Raw genomic sequence first — 18,682 nt, forward strand, 5'->3', positions numbered from 1 at the left:
CGGATTACTACAGCCGATCAAGCCTCCTTGCCGACCTTTTCAGCAGATCGGGATGGACTTGTTGGGACCGTTTCCGACGTCAACATCCGGAAATAAGTGGTTCATCGTGGCGATGGACTACCTCATCCGCTTCGCTGAAACTAAAGCTCTGCCGAAAGGCAGTGCAGCTGAAGTGGCAAAATTTTTCGTCGATAGCATTCTGCTGCGACATGGCGCACCAGAAGTCCTCATCACCGACAAACGAACGGCCTTTACAGCGGAGCTCACCGAAGCCATTCTGCAGTACAGCCATACAAGCCACAGGATGACAACTGCTTAACACCCGCAAACGAATGATCTCACGGAGCGCCTGAACAAGACCCTCGCCGACATGCTAGCGATGTACGTCGACGTCGAGCACAAGACGTGGGACGCGGTCCTGCCGTACGTAAGCTTTGCTTACAGCACGGTGGTGCAAGAAACAACACAGATCACGCCGTTTAAGCTGGTTTACGGCAGGAACCCGACGGCGACGCTCGACGCCATGCTGTCGCACGTCGCCGAGGAAGACAATCTGGACGTCGCTACCTATCTCCAGCGCGCCGATGAAGCCCGACAGCTCACCCGCCTACGGATCAAGAACCGGCAGCGTACCGACAGCCGACACTACAACCTCCGACGACGCTTCGTCGAGTACCAGCCCGGCAACCGTGTTTGGGTATGGACCCCGATACGTCGACGTGGACTCAGTGAGAAACTACTGCGACGCTATTTCGGACCCTACAAGGTCATCCGACGTATTGGCGCACTGGACTATGAGGTCGTGCCAGACGGCATTTCGCATTCACGGCGGCGCCGCGCAGGATCTGAAGTGGTCAACGTGGTGAGCCTTAAACCCTTTTACGGGCGCTGATGAACTTCCTTATTTTGTTGTTTCCGTTGCTACGAGTGCTTTTCTTTATTACTTTCGTTTGTTTGCAGCATCAGGTCGATGCTTCTTAAGAGGGGGGTAATGACACGTGCACGTATTTTTATAGGGCGACCACGTTTCGCCGCCTAACAAATGTTATCGCACAGCGCGGGACGCGCCTGCATGTATTAGAAGTTTCTGGAAAGTTATCGATGCTTCTATCCGCTGTCTGTTGTCGCCGAACCTTGTGTTATCTGATTTCATCGCCTTGCGCGAATGGTGTAGGACTTTGTGGAAGGCACGCGGGTCTCAATGATTAGTCTGGAACATTCGACGACTGGTGTATAAAAGCCGACGTGCTTGACGCGCTGATCAGATTTTCGACGATCGCCGAGTGTGTTCGCCGCTATCGTTGTTCTTTGAGTGTAGCCTGCTTTTGAGGGCACATGTTCGCCCAATAAAAGCTAGTATTGTGTTTCACAGTATTGCTACTGTGTTGTTTGACGCCACCACCACGTGAGAATATATATATAGTCATATCATAAGACGCCAAGAAACACCGACACGAAGGACTACATAGGGGAAATTACTTGTGCTTAATAAATGAAATAAAGAAACGATAAATTAGTGGAAAATAAAGTGGATCAAAAAACAACTTACCGTAGGTGGGAGCCGAACCCAGCAACATTGATGCGTTCAGGTAGCGATCTAATAGATATGTAGTATGACTAATAAAAATCGGGCCCCTCGGTTAACCCCCTTTCTTTGCGTTTATATATATATATATATATATATATATATATATAGAAATGAGATGCGAAAGGCGGGAATATGGCGCTGTTTGTGCCGCCATGCCCAGGTAGCGACGATCAAGCGGAAATACCAAGGGACAAGTTTTGTGCACTGATTGAAAGTGGCCAGCTAGCGACCTTCGCGTTTGCCGTCTCCGATGGGCAGTGGCAGTCATGCAGATATAATGAGAGAGGCGTTGCAAAAATGCAAGACTGCGAACTAATAGTATTCACTAGTCGAATTTTACTGCATTGATATTTTTCTTAGAGAACAAACAATGTTTTTTTTTCGTAACAAAGCTATTTATTGATTGTCAACTGACTCTATACAAGACGGGATGATAAAATAGGCGAGCTTACGAAACGGAACATGAGGGAATAGACGTCCTGACCTAGGTTAACGTGTATGTGAATGTTCCGATGGCTGTTTCGGGCGCCAGAAAAGCATAAATTAGAAACATGCAAGCGGCATGAGTCCATCTGCCATGAATGCCAAAGGCTCCAATTATGAAATTCCTGTATTGTGAGTTGCTAAATAACTACAAGAACCTTCAACTTTGGACTCCTCTAACTTGAGTCCCTGTGAAGTGATTGTGGGATAGTATTTATCTTCATATAGTCCTGTCTGAATAGAACTGCCACCGACGTAATATCTCCTTTATCTGTAGTTCACTGCGCTCAAGGTTTAGCTTAGCTTTACCGCATCAGTTAGTTTTAGTTAAGTATCCCGATTCAATTTCTGGCCAATTACATCGTGGACTAAAAGTAAGGTGCCTAGGTTGCTGCAAAGTGTATTGTTTCCGTTGCCCTCTCTCCCTCCCTCTCTCCCTCGAAAATAGTCGCAGTAAAAGATATATTTTACGCAGGTTTTCGCTTCACCATGAACACCGGTGGCTATTGCTAATCTAAGCTACAAATTGACCCGGTGAAAAGGAAGGAACCAGTCATTTGTGAATAGTTAAGGGGGGCAGATCTGCACTCGGCATTATGAATTCGGTTTACTAAACGCACTCCGAACGAAATTTTCTACCCTGGCGAACTAGTGGCGGGAGCCGCGTGAGGTCCATTGATGCGCCGTAATGTCCGACAAAACTTGCATATATAAGGAAAAAGGAAACGGCCTCAACTGGAGGCACTTGACACTCTCACACCACGAAAGACTAGCGGCGGCGCGCAGGAGAGAGGGAGGCGGTCGTGCCAGGTCGGATGCGGCGGCCACCGGGCGGGGTTAAACGGCCAAGGACTCGGGCGAGGCCGTCGAACGGGGAGACACTGCTTCCGGAGGTGTTCTTTCGGGGCCGAACATGCGATCCCGGCCGATGACATCGGCGCTGTCCTTGTGGTGGTTGTTGTGCTGTTCTTGCTGCTGCTGCTGTTTCGGCGCCGGTGAGTAAAAGGGACCGTTTACGCTTCTTCTGATACAACGAGGCTGTCTGCTGTATTTGCGCAAAGAGAAAAGGAAGGAAGACAGAATGTTGTAATCTAATCGATCCACATGTTTGATTGACTCAATGTCAAGGCGAACTCATTGCTTCTCAGGGATTCTTATTGCTTATACGCAACCGAGCGTCCCCGCACAGAGAGCGACAAGCGAGAATTCTGACTCTAATTGTGGCGTTTTAAGTGGAAACATGGAAGAAACTCGTTGTAATGGTTTGACGATTCGTTCCTTGAATATAGAAAAAAAAAGAGAACATAGTATAAGATAACAACGTTAATTAAATTTAAATTAATTTATTTTCTCCACACCGCCTAACACAGTACATGTGCGGCACAGGAGAGGGGCAGAGGGGCATGTAAACATCAGATAACTACAGAACGAAAAATTTGACACCCGACATGCATGGCTGATTAGTGGCTATGGTGTTCGGCTGCTAAGCATGAGGTTACGGGATTGCATTCCGGCCACGGCTGCCGCATTAGGGGATCAAATTTCCTCATAATTATGTCGTGGTTTTGGTACGAAAACTATATATTTTTTTAATTTGACGAAAACCATGCGATTACAACCGCTATGACAAGAAATGAAAACAAAACGGAACAAAACCTCTTTCTAAGACGAGTAAATCTACATTCAAGTTAAAGACAGAGTAAAGCAGGCGTTGATAGCGAAAATTAGAAGTGAGAGAAACTATGTCGCGGTATCAAGAACAAATAATAATAGTAAAACAAAATGAATCGACGGAACTACGATCAAAGGAAGCCTGAAATACGGAAATGAACTTTAATTCTGCTTTCCTTCTCAGCTCTTGGGAAAGTTAGAGACACGTACGTTATTGTGCTTTTTATTGGTGCCTTGTTTTTGCCACCTATGGTAATACCTGTGGGACACGTAAAAGCGTGATCGTGAGGCCCAACTTGCGACCGTCCACTGGGGCTCACGTGCACAGTCTTCGAACCCCTGCAACTTGAGCACGCCCCCAAGTGCCTCGAGCTGTAGAACCTCGTTAAGCGCTTGCTGCGCTATTGAACTTGTGACAAAGAAGTGAAGCTGTTTCACGTGGTGGTTAAGTGTCTATGGCGTTCGGTTGCTGAGCATCAAGTCGCGGAGCCCTTCGATTTCCAGTCGCAGCAGCTGCCTTCCGGTACGCAACAACGCTAGTGTGCTTAGACATATGCGCCGAGGTAAATGACCCCTTATGGTCATAGTTATTCCCGATCGCCCCCCCCCCCCTCCCCCTGAGGTCCTTCTGACCCGTGTGCTGCTTCGGGACGCTCAACCACAAGAAAATCTTAGCGTGGCCAATGAGTAACGTCGGTGACCAGGAGGCGCTACGCCTATGGTTGGGTAAAACGGCGAAATCATGACACCACAGGGCAGAATTTCGCAAAAAAATGTCATCGCATCAAAGCGTTGTGTCATTATGTCAGTATGTCAGTATCAAAGCTTTGTGTAGGCCATAAAGTGTAGAGCCAGGCCGCGTCCACGGCTGTGCGCGTGCAGAGAAGCGCGCACGTTTCTGCTTTCTTTAAAACACCCCCGGTGCCCAGTTCGGTGAGAAGCCGAACACTTGCGGCTGAAGATCAGGCGTAAATTTCCCGCGGAGTGAAATGGCATTGCGGCTTGCTCCACTTGCGGGGCTATGCGTTGCGGCGCTGTTGTTGGCATGCAAACTTTGCAATTTACTGTTGGCCCATTGCTCAACGAGAGGACGCTCAAGTTCTGACGATGAAGTGGGTGCACTCCGCGGCGCGTGAGACGCATTTTCGCACAGCAACGCATTCTGCGCACCTGACGCTTGAGATTCGCGACCTTGAGTTTGTCGGACGCAAGACAGCTTTTCCAGCGGTTCCACACGTTTCTCTGTAAGTTCAGCCTTTGTTGCACTACAGATATATCGTAACCTTGTCAATTAAAGAAATGACAGTGGAAGGCGTAAATGCGACCTGCTTACCTCGGTGAGAGTTTGTAAGCGTAGCCGACTCTGAGCATGCACACACAACGCCGTGTACATCGTTCCCCTTTACCACCCACAGTGAAACGACTGAATGGCAGATGGTAAACTAGTGAACGGCTATGCCCAATGTTGCAGTTATAATTTTGTTTTGGGGGGTAAACACACAGAAAGAGAATATTCCAGTTTTTTTCTGTATTGTTGCCAATATAAATATGAAAAATTTAAGATAGTAGTAAAATATATTCTTTGATTAGGGCTATTCGATTTATGAACCAATGTTGACCGAGAACGTCGAGCTTGGCAAACGCTACAGGAACAATAAAAGTAATAATAAAAAAACTTGAGATAGTATCACATGAGTGGCAGCCAATCTCCGTCTGGGTGACTAGAAAAACCCATGATGTCAGTTTCTACGAAAGCTGCCAGTATGGCTGTTCTGCTTACGGAGACACATAAAATGAAGTGGTTTTCATAATGTCGCTATTGCAGTTGTTTGTTGAGGGCTCTGCAGAAACTCACCAATTATCCGCTGCTGTAGACCAGCGGCTATGGCATTGCGCCGCTGAGCTCAAGGACACAGGTTAGATCTAAGCTGAGGGCTGATGTGCAAAAATGCCTGTGCACTTACAGTTAGCTGCACATTAAAGAATCCCAACAAGAAATAATTGTTGGGCCAGTTGGCCCAACAATTATTGGCTTTAACAAAAAAAACCCAAGGTGGCCAAAATTAATCTGGAGTAGCCCCCCCCCCCCTCCCCCAACGGCTACGGCACGCTTCGTAACGAGATCGTAGTTTCGGCATGCAAAACCTAAGATTTACCTAATTTTAGACCCGCTACGTGCGGACGGACTGCGTATGCGGACTTTGTTGTACTCCAATTTTTTTTCAAAATGCTTTCAAAACAAGATTGAGAGTGCTGTTATTCATACAAGCAATAACACAGTGAACGTCATACTTTTTCCTCTTTTCATAACCCTTGATAAGCTCCTGTAATCATATCAGGAATCGCAAATTTTATTAGTGAGAATGCATATTGCATCATAGGTTGCGAACAGAAAAAAAGAACGTCACTGTAGTCATAGTACCTCGCGCTCTGTCGTTGTGAAATCGGTGCCTGAAACCATATTGTGCCTGGCGCTTCTATGCACTTTAACAGAGTTGCCTGCAACTGCAAGCGATGTCCAAGTTACTACTCTGCCGTCGAGCAGCTCCGAGGCCACCCCCACAACCATCTTTGCCGAGGCGACGACAGAGTCCCCACCATTTAGCACACCAGAGGTAAGAACTTGTGCTTTCCTGCACAAGAAAGCAGAACAAAAGCGCTTCCGAATTTTGTGTTCTGTGGAGTCGCAGCCTATAACTGGTGACACACATCGAACATATGTTGTCAATTGAAATAGGAATGCATTCCTTATTGCATTTACGAAGACAACATTCAATGGTGTATATCTGAGGTCTCTTATTTTGCCTTCATATTGCTACGGAATAGTATTACCGATGACGAAGAGGCGAGCAGTAAGAAGACGACGACAACGATTGGAGGCTAGCGCGGGCTGTTGCCTCTTGGCCAAGTGCGGCGTATTACGTTGTAAATATACTTGTATATAGCTTTTCATTTGCGTCTTCTTACGTAACATATCTGGTGGAGGTGGACGTTCCCTGTACGCCCGCGTCTCCTTCGCCGATCGCTCAACAGTCGTGCTATTCACAGTCATCGCCCACTGTCCCCACGACATCATCCTCGGCTTAGACTTCCTCTCCGCACATTCTGCTCTCATTGATTGTTCCGCCAGTACTCTCCGCCTTGACCTGCCTGTTCTGGATCCTGCTGAACCACACCCCAGTCGCCTCAGTTCCGCCGACTTTGTTCGCTTGCCACCTACGGCACTGACTTACGTTGACCTAGTGTCATCCCCACCAGTGCCCGACGGTCACTATATCGCGGCTCCTATACAAGACGTCCTCCTTACACACGGGATCACGGTACCTCATACCGTTTTATCTATTACGGCTAATTGCGTCTGCCTGCCAGTGGTCAATTTTGGCTTGACGACACAAGTGCTGCCACGCGGGATGTCTGTGTCCCAGCTTTGCTCATTCGAAGATCACTCAATAGCATCTATTGAGGTAGACAGCAATTCGGCCGATCCTCCTCTACCATCTCAGTCGACAACTTGCACCATCACCGACTTACAGAAAATGATTGCGCCCGACATGCCGTCCGAGCACGCTCGTGAGCTCTACCGCGTTCTGTTTTCCTACAACGATATTTTTGACTTTAACGATCGTCCTTTGGCCCAAACTACAACTGTTAAACATCGCATTAATACCGGCGATGCCCCTCCTATTCATCGCCGCCCGTATCGAGTGTCACCGGTTGAGCGTCAAGTTATTCACGCTGAAGTTCGCAAAATGCTTGCCAATAACATTATAGAACCGTCATGTAGTCCATGGGCGTCACCGGTTGTACTGGTAAAAAAGAAGGATGGCTCATGGCGCTTTTGCGTCGATTATCGGCACCTTAACAGGGTTACCAAAAAGGACGTGTATCCCCTACCTCGGATCGATGACGCCCTTGACTGCCTCCATGGTGCTCGCTACTTCTCTTCTATTGACCTCCGCTCCGGCTACTGGCAGATTGCTGTGGACGATCTCGACCGCGAGAAGACTGCTTTTGTAACTCCGGACGGTCTTTATCAATTCAAAGTGATGCCGTTTGGTCTATGTAACGCTCCTGCCACTTTTGAACGCATGATGGACTCCCTTCTTCATGGTTTCAAATGGTCCACATGCCTGTGCTACTTGGACGACGTCATAGTATTCTCCCCAACGTTCGCTACGCACCTCGAGCGCCTCTCGGCAGTCCTGGACGTTTTTCGTCGCGCCGGTCTGCAACTGAACGCATCGAAGTGCCAATTCGGCCGTCGCCAGATTACCGTCCTTGGGCATCTCGTTGACGCGAACGGAGTGCATCCGGACCCAGGCAAGATCCATGCTGTTACGCACTTTCCTGTTCCGAAGTGTGTCAAGGATGTGCGCAGCTTCATCGGCCTTTGTTCCTACTTCCGCCGTTTCGTGAAAAAATTCGCGGCCATAGCACGACCACTAACCGAGCTTTTGAAGAAAGACGCCCCTTTCCAGTGGGGTGATAACGAGGCCTCTGCATTCTCGCATCTAATCGACGTTCTCACAACGCCTCCCGTTCTGGCCCATTTCGATCCTTCTGCGCCTACCGAAGTTCGTACTGATGCCAGCGGTCACGGAATTGGCGCAGTACTGGCACAACACCAGCGCGGCAACGACCGTGTTATCGCTTACTCCAGCAGGCTCCTCTCACCCGTGGAGCGCAACTATTCCATCACTGAGCGTGAGTGTCTGGCCCTAGTTTGGGCGGTTGCCAAGTTCCGCCCATACTTATATGGCCGACCCTTTTCCGTTATCACAGACCATAACGCGCTTTGTTGGTTATGCTCATTGAAAGACCCTTCAGGAAGACTTGGTCGCTGGGCCTTACGCCTCCAAGAGTATTCGTTCTCTGTCACCTACAAATCTGGCCGACTACACAAGGACGCTGACTGCCTATCTCGCTACCCGGTAGACGAGCCTGACGACGCCGACAGTAGTACCGCCGACGGCATTTTCTCTGTGTCTGCCTTCGCTAACATCGCCGATGAGCAGTACCGAGACCTATCGCTGCGAGTACTCAACGAGCGTCTGCGCTCTACACCTACCGACGCATCCGTTCGCCGATATGTCCTCCAGGGCGGCATTCTGTACCGAAGGAACTTCCTCCCTGACGGATCTGATCTTCTTCTTGTCGTGCCAAAACATCTACGACAGACTGTGCTCTTTGAGATGCATGACGCACCTACTGCAGGACATCTTGGCGTAACCCGCACGTACGACCGCGTCCGCCGCCGCTTCTATTGGCCTGGTCTCGCTCGCTCCGTCCGACACTATGTTGCTGCCTGTGATACCTGCCAGCGTCGGAAAACACCTCAGGTGCTACCTGCCGGTCATCTCCAGCCGATCACTGTCCCTGTGGAACCGTTCTTTCGTGTTGGATTAGACCTCCTCGGTCCCTTTCCCACGTCATCCTCTGGGAACAAATGGGTAGCCGTCGCAACTGATTACGCCACCCGATACGCTATCACGCGGGCTCTCCCTACCAGTTGCGCCACTGACGTCGCGGACTTTCTCTTGCGTGACATTATCTTACTTCATGGCGCCCCGCGACAGCTGCTCACTGACCGTGGTCGTAACTTCCTCTCGAAAGTTATCGCCGACATTGTACGTTCCTGCTCCACTCAACACAAGCTGACTACCTCATACCATCCTCAAACCAATGGCCTGACAGAGCGGTTAAACCGTACTCTTACCGATATGCTGTCAAAGTACGTTTCCAAGGACCACCGCGACTGGGACATTGCCCTTCCTTACGTCACATTCGCTTATAATTCTTCCCGGCACGACACCGCCGGATTTTCTCCCTTTTATCTGCTCTACGGTCGCGAACCGACCTTGCCCCTTGACACGGCACTTCCTCCTGCTTCGATCTCAACAAGCGAGTATGCGCGCGACGCCATCGCTCTCGCCGACCATGCACGCCAGCTTGCCCGTGCTCGACTGACGGACTCGCAAACCACTCAGCAGCGTCAGTACAACGCCCGCCACCGTGACGTACAGTTTTCTCCTGGTGCGCTCGTGCTCTTGTGGTCGCCCTCTCGTCACGTCGGACTTTCACAAAAGCTCCTTTCGCGATACACAGGGCCCTACCGCGTGCTGCACCAGGTGACGCCTGTGACGTACGAAATTGCCCCTGTGAGCTCAACCTCGTCATCTACTGTGGCACCCAGTGATGTGGTGCACGTCAGTAGGCTCAAGGCCTACTACACTGTTTCCAAGTCCGGCCTTTAGTCGCTCCGGGACGGCGCTTTTGCCGCCGGGGGTAGTGCTACGGAATAGTATTACCGATGACGAAGAGGCGAGCAGTAAGAAGACGACGACAACGATTGGAGGCTAGCGCGGGCTGTTGCCTCTTGGCCAAGTGCGGCGTATTACGTTGTAAATATACTTGTATATAGCTTTTCATATTTAACAATAACAATATCGTAACAATATTTCTTTAACAAGCTGTAACAAGGTTCGACGAGGAGTCCGTTGCAGTGGAACCATTTGCTGCAATCACGACGTACGCAAATGCACAGACAGGGTCTTTGTACGATGATCCTTGCAAAAGCGACGTATTTAGCGCGTTGCCGCTATGAATTTTTCTTCAGGTTCTTTCGCTTACCGCTCGTCTAGCAGTTGCATTTTTATGTGTTTCCTATGCATTTATCATACGAAAATTACTTTGTGACTGACTTCTTAGGCGCCCCACCATTAGTAGTTAATGTCTTGACTCCATGCCACAACATTTCGGGGCAACGAATAGCGATAATTTCTTGGAGGATAATTGTGAGTGAAATATAGTTCGTGAAACCCATGAGTTGAAACTGTTATCCTAAGCACACTTAAAGTGCCTTCAGCATAAATAAGTGAACGTATTGCTGAAACGAATACAGTGGTGGAGCTTTTTTCTGCTTTTTCCTTCAGGACTGTGACATTGTATTCCAGACCCGCCGTGGTTGCTTAGTGGCTATGGTGTCGAGCTGCTAAGCGCCAGGTCGTGGATTCGAATCCCGGCCACAGCAGCTGCATTTCGATGGAGGCGTGAAAACCCGTGTAGATTTAGGTGCGCGTTGAAGAACTCCAGGTGGTCCAAATTTACGGAGTCCCACACTACGGCGTGCCTCATAATCAGATCGTGATATTGGCACGTAAAACACCGTAATTTAATTTTAATTATATTTCATAGCAGTGCCATGCAGAAGTACTTCTTATGCTGACCCGTATAGACCATAACAAGGAGGCTGCTGAACTAATTATAACGTACACAGATCACAATTACCATAAGAATGAGCTTAAAGTAGGAATATCTCATACCAACAGTTTGTTAAAGTCTACACGGCTGGCTTGTCTACACGAAATGCCTAGCTTGTGCAACACAAACAATGCTTAAGAAGCTGCTGAACATGAATGCATTAATTCTTAATGTGGCACTCACGCTTGTAGGTTTACTCTGTCCGCGTGTTTTGACACTGTTTCAAGATGTACGTGTATGGGAAGATATTTTTCAAGAAATGCACATTTTGAAGACATTCATTTCGTATAGTTACAAAGTTTATTGTACAACGGTTATTCTGGACATCACCACGTGACGCGATGTTTATTTGTAGCATTGGACAAGCCACACGAGAAATGACTGCTAGTGCCAAAAGGGACCTGGAGGTAGCTTGACAGTGGTGATAATTTATCTATTTACACGCCGTAAAGCAGCGCAGTGTGATGAGAGATGCCTTTGATAGTAGTCAGGATGAATTTGGCAATCCCGGGTCCACTGACGTACACACAATATTTATAAACCAATGTTTTTTTTTTCCAGTTATCGGACAATCATTCCTGTTGCGCGTCTCCTGTCGTAAGCTTCATCGAAAGCGCGAACCCAGTGTTAGGGAAAAATTGTAGCTTTGTTTTCACTTGTTCTGTTCTGCATCAACAACGGCGATATTCATGGCTCAGAAGAGCTAGCCAGTAGTGGTAATGGTAATAATAATAATAATATATGGGGTTTTACGTGCCAAAACCACTTTCTGATTATGAGGCACGCCGTAGTGGGGGACTCCGGAAATTTTGACCACCTGGGGTTCTTTAACGTGCACCTAAATCTAAGTACACGGGTGTTTTCGCATTTGGCCCCCATCGAAATGCGGCCGCCGTGGCCGGGATTCGATCCCGCGACCTCGTGCTCAGCAGCCGAACACCATAGCCACTGAGCAACCACGGCGGGTAATGGTAATGGTAGTAGTGGTAATGGTAGTGATGGTAGTGGTAATAATTAGTGGTATTGCATAAATTTATGTGCCCGCCCATGAGGCAGGAAACAGTGACGGCAAGGGAAGCGCAGAATGAGAACTCCATGACCATATTCACAGAGAACCCTGCAAGGGAACCGCCGTTATTACTTTTTCAGACACCCACTACTACAGATTTTCCAGTGACGAATGACACCACTGAAGCTACATCTACGCAGGAGACTACAGGTGAGTGCAATTTCCGCAGTGCAATGGGGCTTTCCTTTGAAGTTCCCTGAATAGCAGATGCACCAAGAGTTTTGCCGGGACGTAAAGGCAAAGTGTATGAACACTGCTGTGTTAGCCCATGGAGGAAAAAAAACATTTTCGAGTAGGGACAGTTGAGGCGACAAAAATACACTCGTGTACATATTTCTTAGTCTTGGTGACTGTGTTTTCTAAAGATGAGGAAAAAATAATTATTTAGAATAATCAGTGCTGTCGCTTTTTGGGAAGTGTGGTCGCTCCACTGTTAAAACAAACTTCCGCAGTGGGCGCAACTTGAGTAATACGCAGAGGTAAATTTCATCCCAGCGTACATGTAGAGTGGAATGATACTTCATGTACAAAACCACAGAAGTGTAGGTATGTGACCACAGAAGTATATGCATGCATGCATATAGGCTTGGCCTCTTTGAAAGAGGAAAAGGATATGCAGCAGTAGCATCGCTCCAATATGCACAAATTAGTAGGCGATCTGTAAATTTTTGCATTAAATATAGTAAAACAAAAACGGAGAATTTCTGCATCTGTAACCGACGCGCGCGTTTTGAAAATAGCATATGTGGGCGCAATGAGAATGTCCTGGTGACGCATGTTTCTTTCATTATGCTATTTCTTCTCAAGGTAATTTTTATGCCGTTCCTAATGGGATATAAAGGAGAAGAAGGGGAAACCGAGGGGCTCGGGTTTTTTAAATCACGTGCATATTTAGCCAACAGGAAATACAGCGGAGGTGAGCATTGGGTAATTAGCTGTAGTTGAAATTTAGATATAGAAAATTACGAGGGAGAAGGTAATAAAATTGGACGAAAAGATAACTTGTCGCCGGTGGGCACTGAACTTTTCTCCCCTTCGCAATAGTCTGCACTGCTCACAGCCATGGGTCTGAGTGGCGCTTAATTGTCAACATTGAAAGTAAGAGTTTGACGAAATCTCGCCTGGTAGGGAAGTAACAGCATAATAGAAAAGTACAGAAAAGGGTATCTGTGTGGCATACCAGGCAAGTACAGAAAAAAGCTTCCGCGTGTGGAAGCGAAGCGTTTAAAAATTTTTTTGACAACCCCATTTTGGTCGGCGTTCTGTACTTTGCTATCATGATGGTTAACACTGCCAGAGCAACATCTAGTACATATAAATACCCAAGTTTGTGGGTGGATCGATAACCATCGCTGTAACTTAATTGAAAGCGCTTTGCACGTGTAATCCGAAGGGTGTGGGTTTGGCACCCACTGGCAACAAGTTATATTTTATTTCACGTTCATGTCCTTTTTTCTCATAATTTTCTGCCTTTACATTTCAATCACCGCTAATTACCCCCGTGCTCTGCTTGACTTCGTTGCCTGTGAGCTTCATATGGTCGTAATGTTATATAAATGTTTTTTATGTGATGTAACATTATTATTAGCTTTTTCTACGTCACTTATTCTAAATGTGTACGTCGAAGTGTACCACTTTTGTAGCACTGTTCGTAATGTAATGCCGCTGACAAAAATGAAAGCTTTCTGTACACCATGCTGAGCGATGCCTGGGTGGCGTCGCTTGGTTGCAGGGGTGCGCCAGAACGAAATCCAGATCCAGGTGTGCGTCTTATACTTTATCTGTATAGAAACTGCTACCGAGGATCCGCTGCGCCAAAGAGGTAACTAATTCACCTTTTCATACGTTTATCCGTAGTTCTATCCCGACAATGACAAACCATTGCTTTAGCAATAGCCTTCAGCACACTGCACGTTATTGAAGCAAAGGTTTCCTTGCATAGTGTCCGGGCTTCCATGTATTTCCATCGGTCGGTTTCTCGGCGAGTAAAGTTGGCCGGTACCGGGGTCCATGTAATTAGCAAACTTATCCTACAGCGGAGATGGCGCACACAAAACTGGGTTGATTCCAGGTAGTGGCACGCTTGGCCGATCCTTATACCGATGCATGCTCTTCCACGTGTAATTTCAAGAGTTTTGAGGCAGTGTTTAGCGCTAGCCAATCCGGCAGGCAGTGCAATCACAGTAGTTCTAACAATGCATTGGCATTAGAGTTTCCCTGGTCTACTAACCTTCCATGCTTCTCCCACTGGGTTTGGTGTCAGTCTTGCGGTCTCCCACACAGCCGCTACGTGCAGGTAAAAAAGCAGAAAGATATTTACGGGACAGGGGACACTGGCAAGGGACCGCGAACTTTTTCCTGCATAGACTCAGCGGGTGCTTTTCGCGGTCGCGTAGGCCAAGCTGGGAGGCCAAGGTCATATGTTCGTGAGAAGTGTTGAAGCGGTAAACGTGTATAACTATGTTTACCACATCCCTGTACATACACATCTGCTCCGCACTGCTTCATTCATTCGCCACAAATCGTCTCATCGGGATACAAGGCATCGCTGCATGTAGGTTGAATACCGTGACGCTATGTGAAGTTGAGGTTACACTTAGACAGACGCTGCAAACAAGTGCCCGTCTTGTAAATAAGAAAAATTGAACGCATTATCAGTCTCATCTGATAGTATTCAATAGAAACAATTAAAGAATGCTTACGTCAACATAAATTTCAACAAGAGCTTTCAATTTGCAATAATTTCTGCGTTTACAGAGTACCAAATTCCATGCTTCCCTGATAGCAGTATAGAGGTAGCAAACTTTCTTGCAGTCCAATCACTTATCTTAAAGCGAAACAGTACAGCCGGTGTTTAGACTTTTCATGATATCGATAGAGCTCTGAGGTTCTAGGATTAATTTATTTCGGCAAACAATGTACACAGTCGGCCGATGAGGCGCAAGAAATTTAGACAATTTCATGACAAGTAGGCAACACAGTTGAGCAATTGCTTCGGCTTTGCACAAACTTATTGTGACAGCAGAATTCTCCCACAGTGAAGACCACCACATAGTTTTTGCTTGCTTTCTTTTTCCTGAAATAATTGCGTTTACTCACTAGTGGACGATGGGCAAGAAACGAGCAATGACAGGGTTCCTGTTTACGGTGGGGCAATGGTGCTCCCTTGGAATAATATAATAATGTTGAGTTACAACTAAAATAAATACGTGTTTATACCCATGTTCAAGTTCTAATAATAAATTTTTTTATAATAGAGGATGAAGTTGTCGTATAGAAAAGTCAGTTTAAATTATACTTTCTTGTAGTCCATGCAACCGCCTTAATTATGGTGTAGTAATGAATCTTGTTAAATTCGAAATACGTAGACAGGATTTATCATACTTAATGTCATTCTTAATATCACACTTTATCATAACCTGACACTCATCTATAGCTAAAATAGCTTTCGTTACTCTAGGTTACATTCTTTTAAGATAAATGTTTTTCTTTATGGAACCTTATGTCTGGAGGCTGATATACGTTTCTTTTTTTGAAGGTTGTCTAAAGTTTTATTACTTGAATAAGCTTGATCAACACAAGTTAAGACATATCATATTTATTTCGTATCTTTTTTTGTCACAATGCTGAGGCCAGCCACATTGTGGTCAATGTCGTAGGCTTTGAGAAGTCACGTGAAAGAGTCATAACTTCTATTTGTATCAAGTTGGACAGCGTACAAACACGTACCTGACCGGCGTGTCTGCAACGTGGCCTCTGATATTACCTTCAAAGATGAAGTTTTCTGACCTCAAACCGGTGTTAAAGCCGCAGGCGATGAGGCAGTTGCTGCGCTAAAGTCTTCGTGATTTTCAGGCTTCATGAGTGGTTTTGAAAGGCCCGGCGAGAGTACTTAGAATCCACTGACTAGTGTGCCATGCACCATCTCTCTTCAGGGAAGAGTATGGCGCCCTTTCCTACGAATGTTTCTCAGAGCCGCGGAGGGGCGCTCGTCGTCGGAAGGGTGCAAGGGTAGGATATTAGGCAGTATAGTAGCAAGAGCTCGGTGGCGCAACCCACCACCCCGTTCCAAAGGGGACGCTCATAATATCCATCCATCCACGTGCACTGGCACGGCGGAACTGGAGGGTGCAGTAGCAGCGTTCCAGACGAGTTTGCATGTGCATAGACTGTCTGGAACGCGCGTGTCGCGTTTCAAACGAGACGTACCGTCCAGACCGGCCCGTTGCATGCATTCCTGTGCGTACCCGTCCAGGTGAAGCACTTGCAGAGTTCTAGCTATGTTTCAGTAGGTCAACGCTTGCTCCGGTGTGTGCAAAAATAAATTTATTTTGTGTGCGCTTTCAACAAGCATTATCACAGGAAGCCCTTTTATGATTCGGTTGGTGGACGAGGGCGAAGAGGCAACTTCTGCAGGAGAGAATGAAACAAGCAAAGGCAGGGATGTTAGTCTGACAGATGTCCATTTGGAGATTAATAATAAAAACCTCAAAACCTTATACCCGGAACGGACGAGAAGGGATGAGGGAATAAAGAAAGAAATCAGTGGTAATATAGCGGTAAATGTGAGAAAAATACGTTAGCGTTACATCATCATTACGCCCACAAGATTAAGCACACGTTTATCACATTGAGATGTCGTGTTGAGGGGCTCACTAGATAAATGTCCTGTCTCCTCGAGAGGCGAAGTACAACTGACGGTGGTTTTAAGTGACCGTGAGTGGCACTGTACACACACACACACACACACACACACACACACACACACACACACACACACACACACACACACACACACACACACACACACACACACACACACACCCACACACACACACACACACACACACACGCACGCACGCACGCACGCACGCACACACACACACACACACACACACACACACACACATATTTACACGCTCTTCTAATGTTTCCCACGCCCTCTCTACCTCTAGCCCCTTACTAGATTCCGGCACTTCACGCACATGCACTTTCTTCCACTTTGCCACCCATGAGGATGACACACTAGAAAGGAAGCAGATGTTATGAAGCATTCAAAGCGAGAGCGGTGGTGGAAAGAACGGAAGTATTTTGTGCCGCTGAACAGGTGCGGAAAAAAATTCGTGCAACTAACCTGTGTGTCGCTTCGTTCGTCGCACCATCCGAATCCGCACGTTTTTCTGAAGGGGATAAATAATTGGAAAGGTCAGAGAAAAGGCTGACGCCAACAGCTGCATTGAATATCACTTTAAGAATAATATAACCGTTATTTATCGAAATAAATTGCAAAGTTTCAGCACGATGTGTACCTGAAATGCACCACATATTAAAGAAATGTAAAATTCGTATAAAGTATTGTTTTGTCAGCAATTCGGGACTTCGGCATGCATAGCTGACAGAGCAGGAATAATACTTTCTAGCGCTTGTCTAAGGATTGTATTGAAGACTGTCATTGACTGACACTTTTGGAACTCCGCAAACAAAGAGTTCATTTAGACCTTGGAAAGCTTCCTGCGAAGTTCGTATGATAGGCTTGGAGAGCTCTCTAACATTTCCATAATTATTTTCTACAAATGTAGTAATTAGCGTGCATACTTCAAGCTTTCGGTACGCGTGACATGTAGCATCGCATTCATAATTTCCAATATACAATTGCCATAACCATAACCATAGCGCTTGGTAGCGTTTGATATAACGAACAGGAAACATATGATGGTCTAGCAATTGTTATTTATTACTTATTTAAGCAACGCACCTGCAGCAATTCCTGCATGCCAACGCACCCTATAGTCTCTTTAAATATAAACTCCGCGCGTTATGTCGTAATTTCGGAGGACCATATATAAACACGCATATAATGTCTTCAAACGCTGACACCAACAACGCGACCGCGCCGGCGGGTACGATAGCGCAGGACTCGCCTAGCTGGGCACAGTCGCACTGCAAAACTCGCATACTTTCGCCCACGAGCGCCGAGCGCCGGCCGCCATTGGCTTTCAGCGTATCGGGCCACAGCGTAACAGCTGCGTCTTACCAGTACTCACGTACGAGGGAGAAACCTGGAGGCTTACGAAAAGGGTTCTACTTAAATTGAGGACGACGCAACAAGCTATGGAAAGAAGAATGGCCCGAGATTTGATGAAGTGTCTGTGCTAGGCACAAGTTCGGGACGTGAGAACTAATACAGACACGAGAAATTGCAGGAGTTCATGACTTGCCTATCAGCGTTACGTTGTTTCCCTGTTAGAAGAAAACGTGAATTTTTTTCTTAAGGTCTGCGGTTTTACGTGCCAAAACCACGATATGATTATGAAGCACGCCGTAGTGGGCTTCTCCGAATTAATTTCGACCAGGCTGGCTTCATTCGTGTGCATCCAGTACACGGCACAAGGACGTTTTTGCAGGAAGTAACGCCAAAATCAGAGCGCCAACACGACGGGTAACTTTTTTCTTAGGCACGTGTAATATATGCGGTAAGACTCGGTACAAAAAAAAGCGTTGTTTCACATGTTCTCCCTCCCTTGTAATAATGTGCCTTACATATTTCGATACACGACTTCATAGTTAGCTCACTGTTGTGTCGTATTTGACCTCGAAAATGGCACAAGCTT

General features: G+C 46.9%; 1 protein-coding gene across 1 annotated transcript in view; it reads left to right on the forward strand.

The window, feature by feature from the left end:
- Positions 1–370: 370 nt before the first annotated feature.
- The window catches only part of LOC135901500 (uncharacterized), a 30,442-nt gene continuing 12,130 nt past the window's right edge, over positions 371–18,682 (forward strand). Inside the window, exons 1-3 of the mRNA XM_070524590.1 lie at positions 371–629; positions 6,236–6,357; positions 12,059–12,221. Of these exons, the coding sequence (XP_070380691.1) occupies positions 371–629; positions 6,236–6,357; positions 12,059–12,221 (544 nt within the window). The remainder of the gene's footprint in view (positions 630–6,235; positions 6,358–12,058; positions 12,222–18,682) is intronic.

The sequence above is a fragment of the Dermacentor albipictus genome, chromosome 8, assembly GCF_038994185.2.
Source record: "Dermacentor albipictus isolate Rhodes 1998 colony chromosome 8, USDA_Dalb.pri_finalv2, whole genome shotgun sequence".
Taxonomy (NCBI): Eukaryota; Metazoa; Arthropoda; class Arachnida; order Ixodida; family Ixodidae; genus Dermacentor; species Dermacentor albipictus.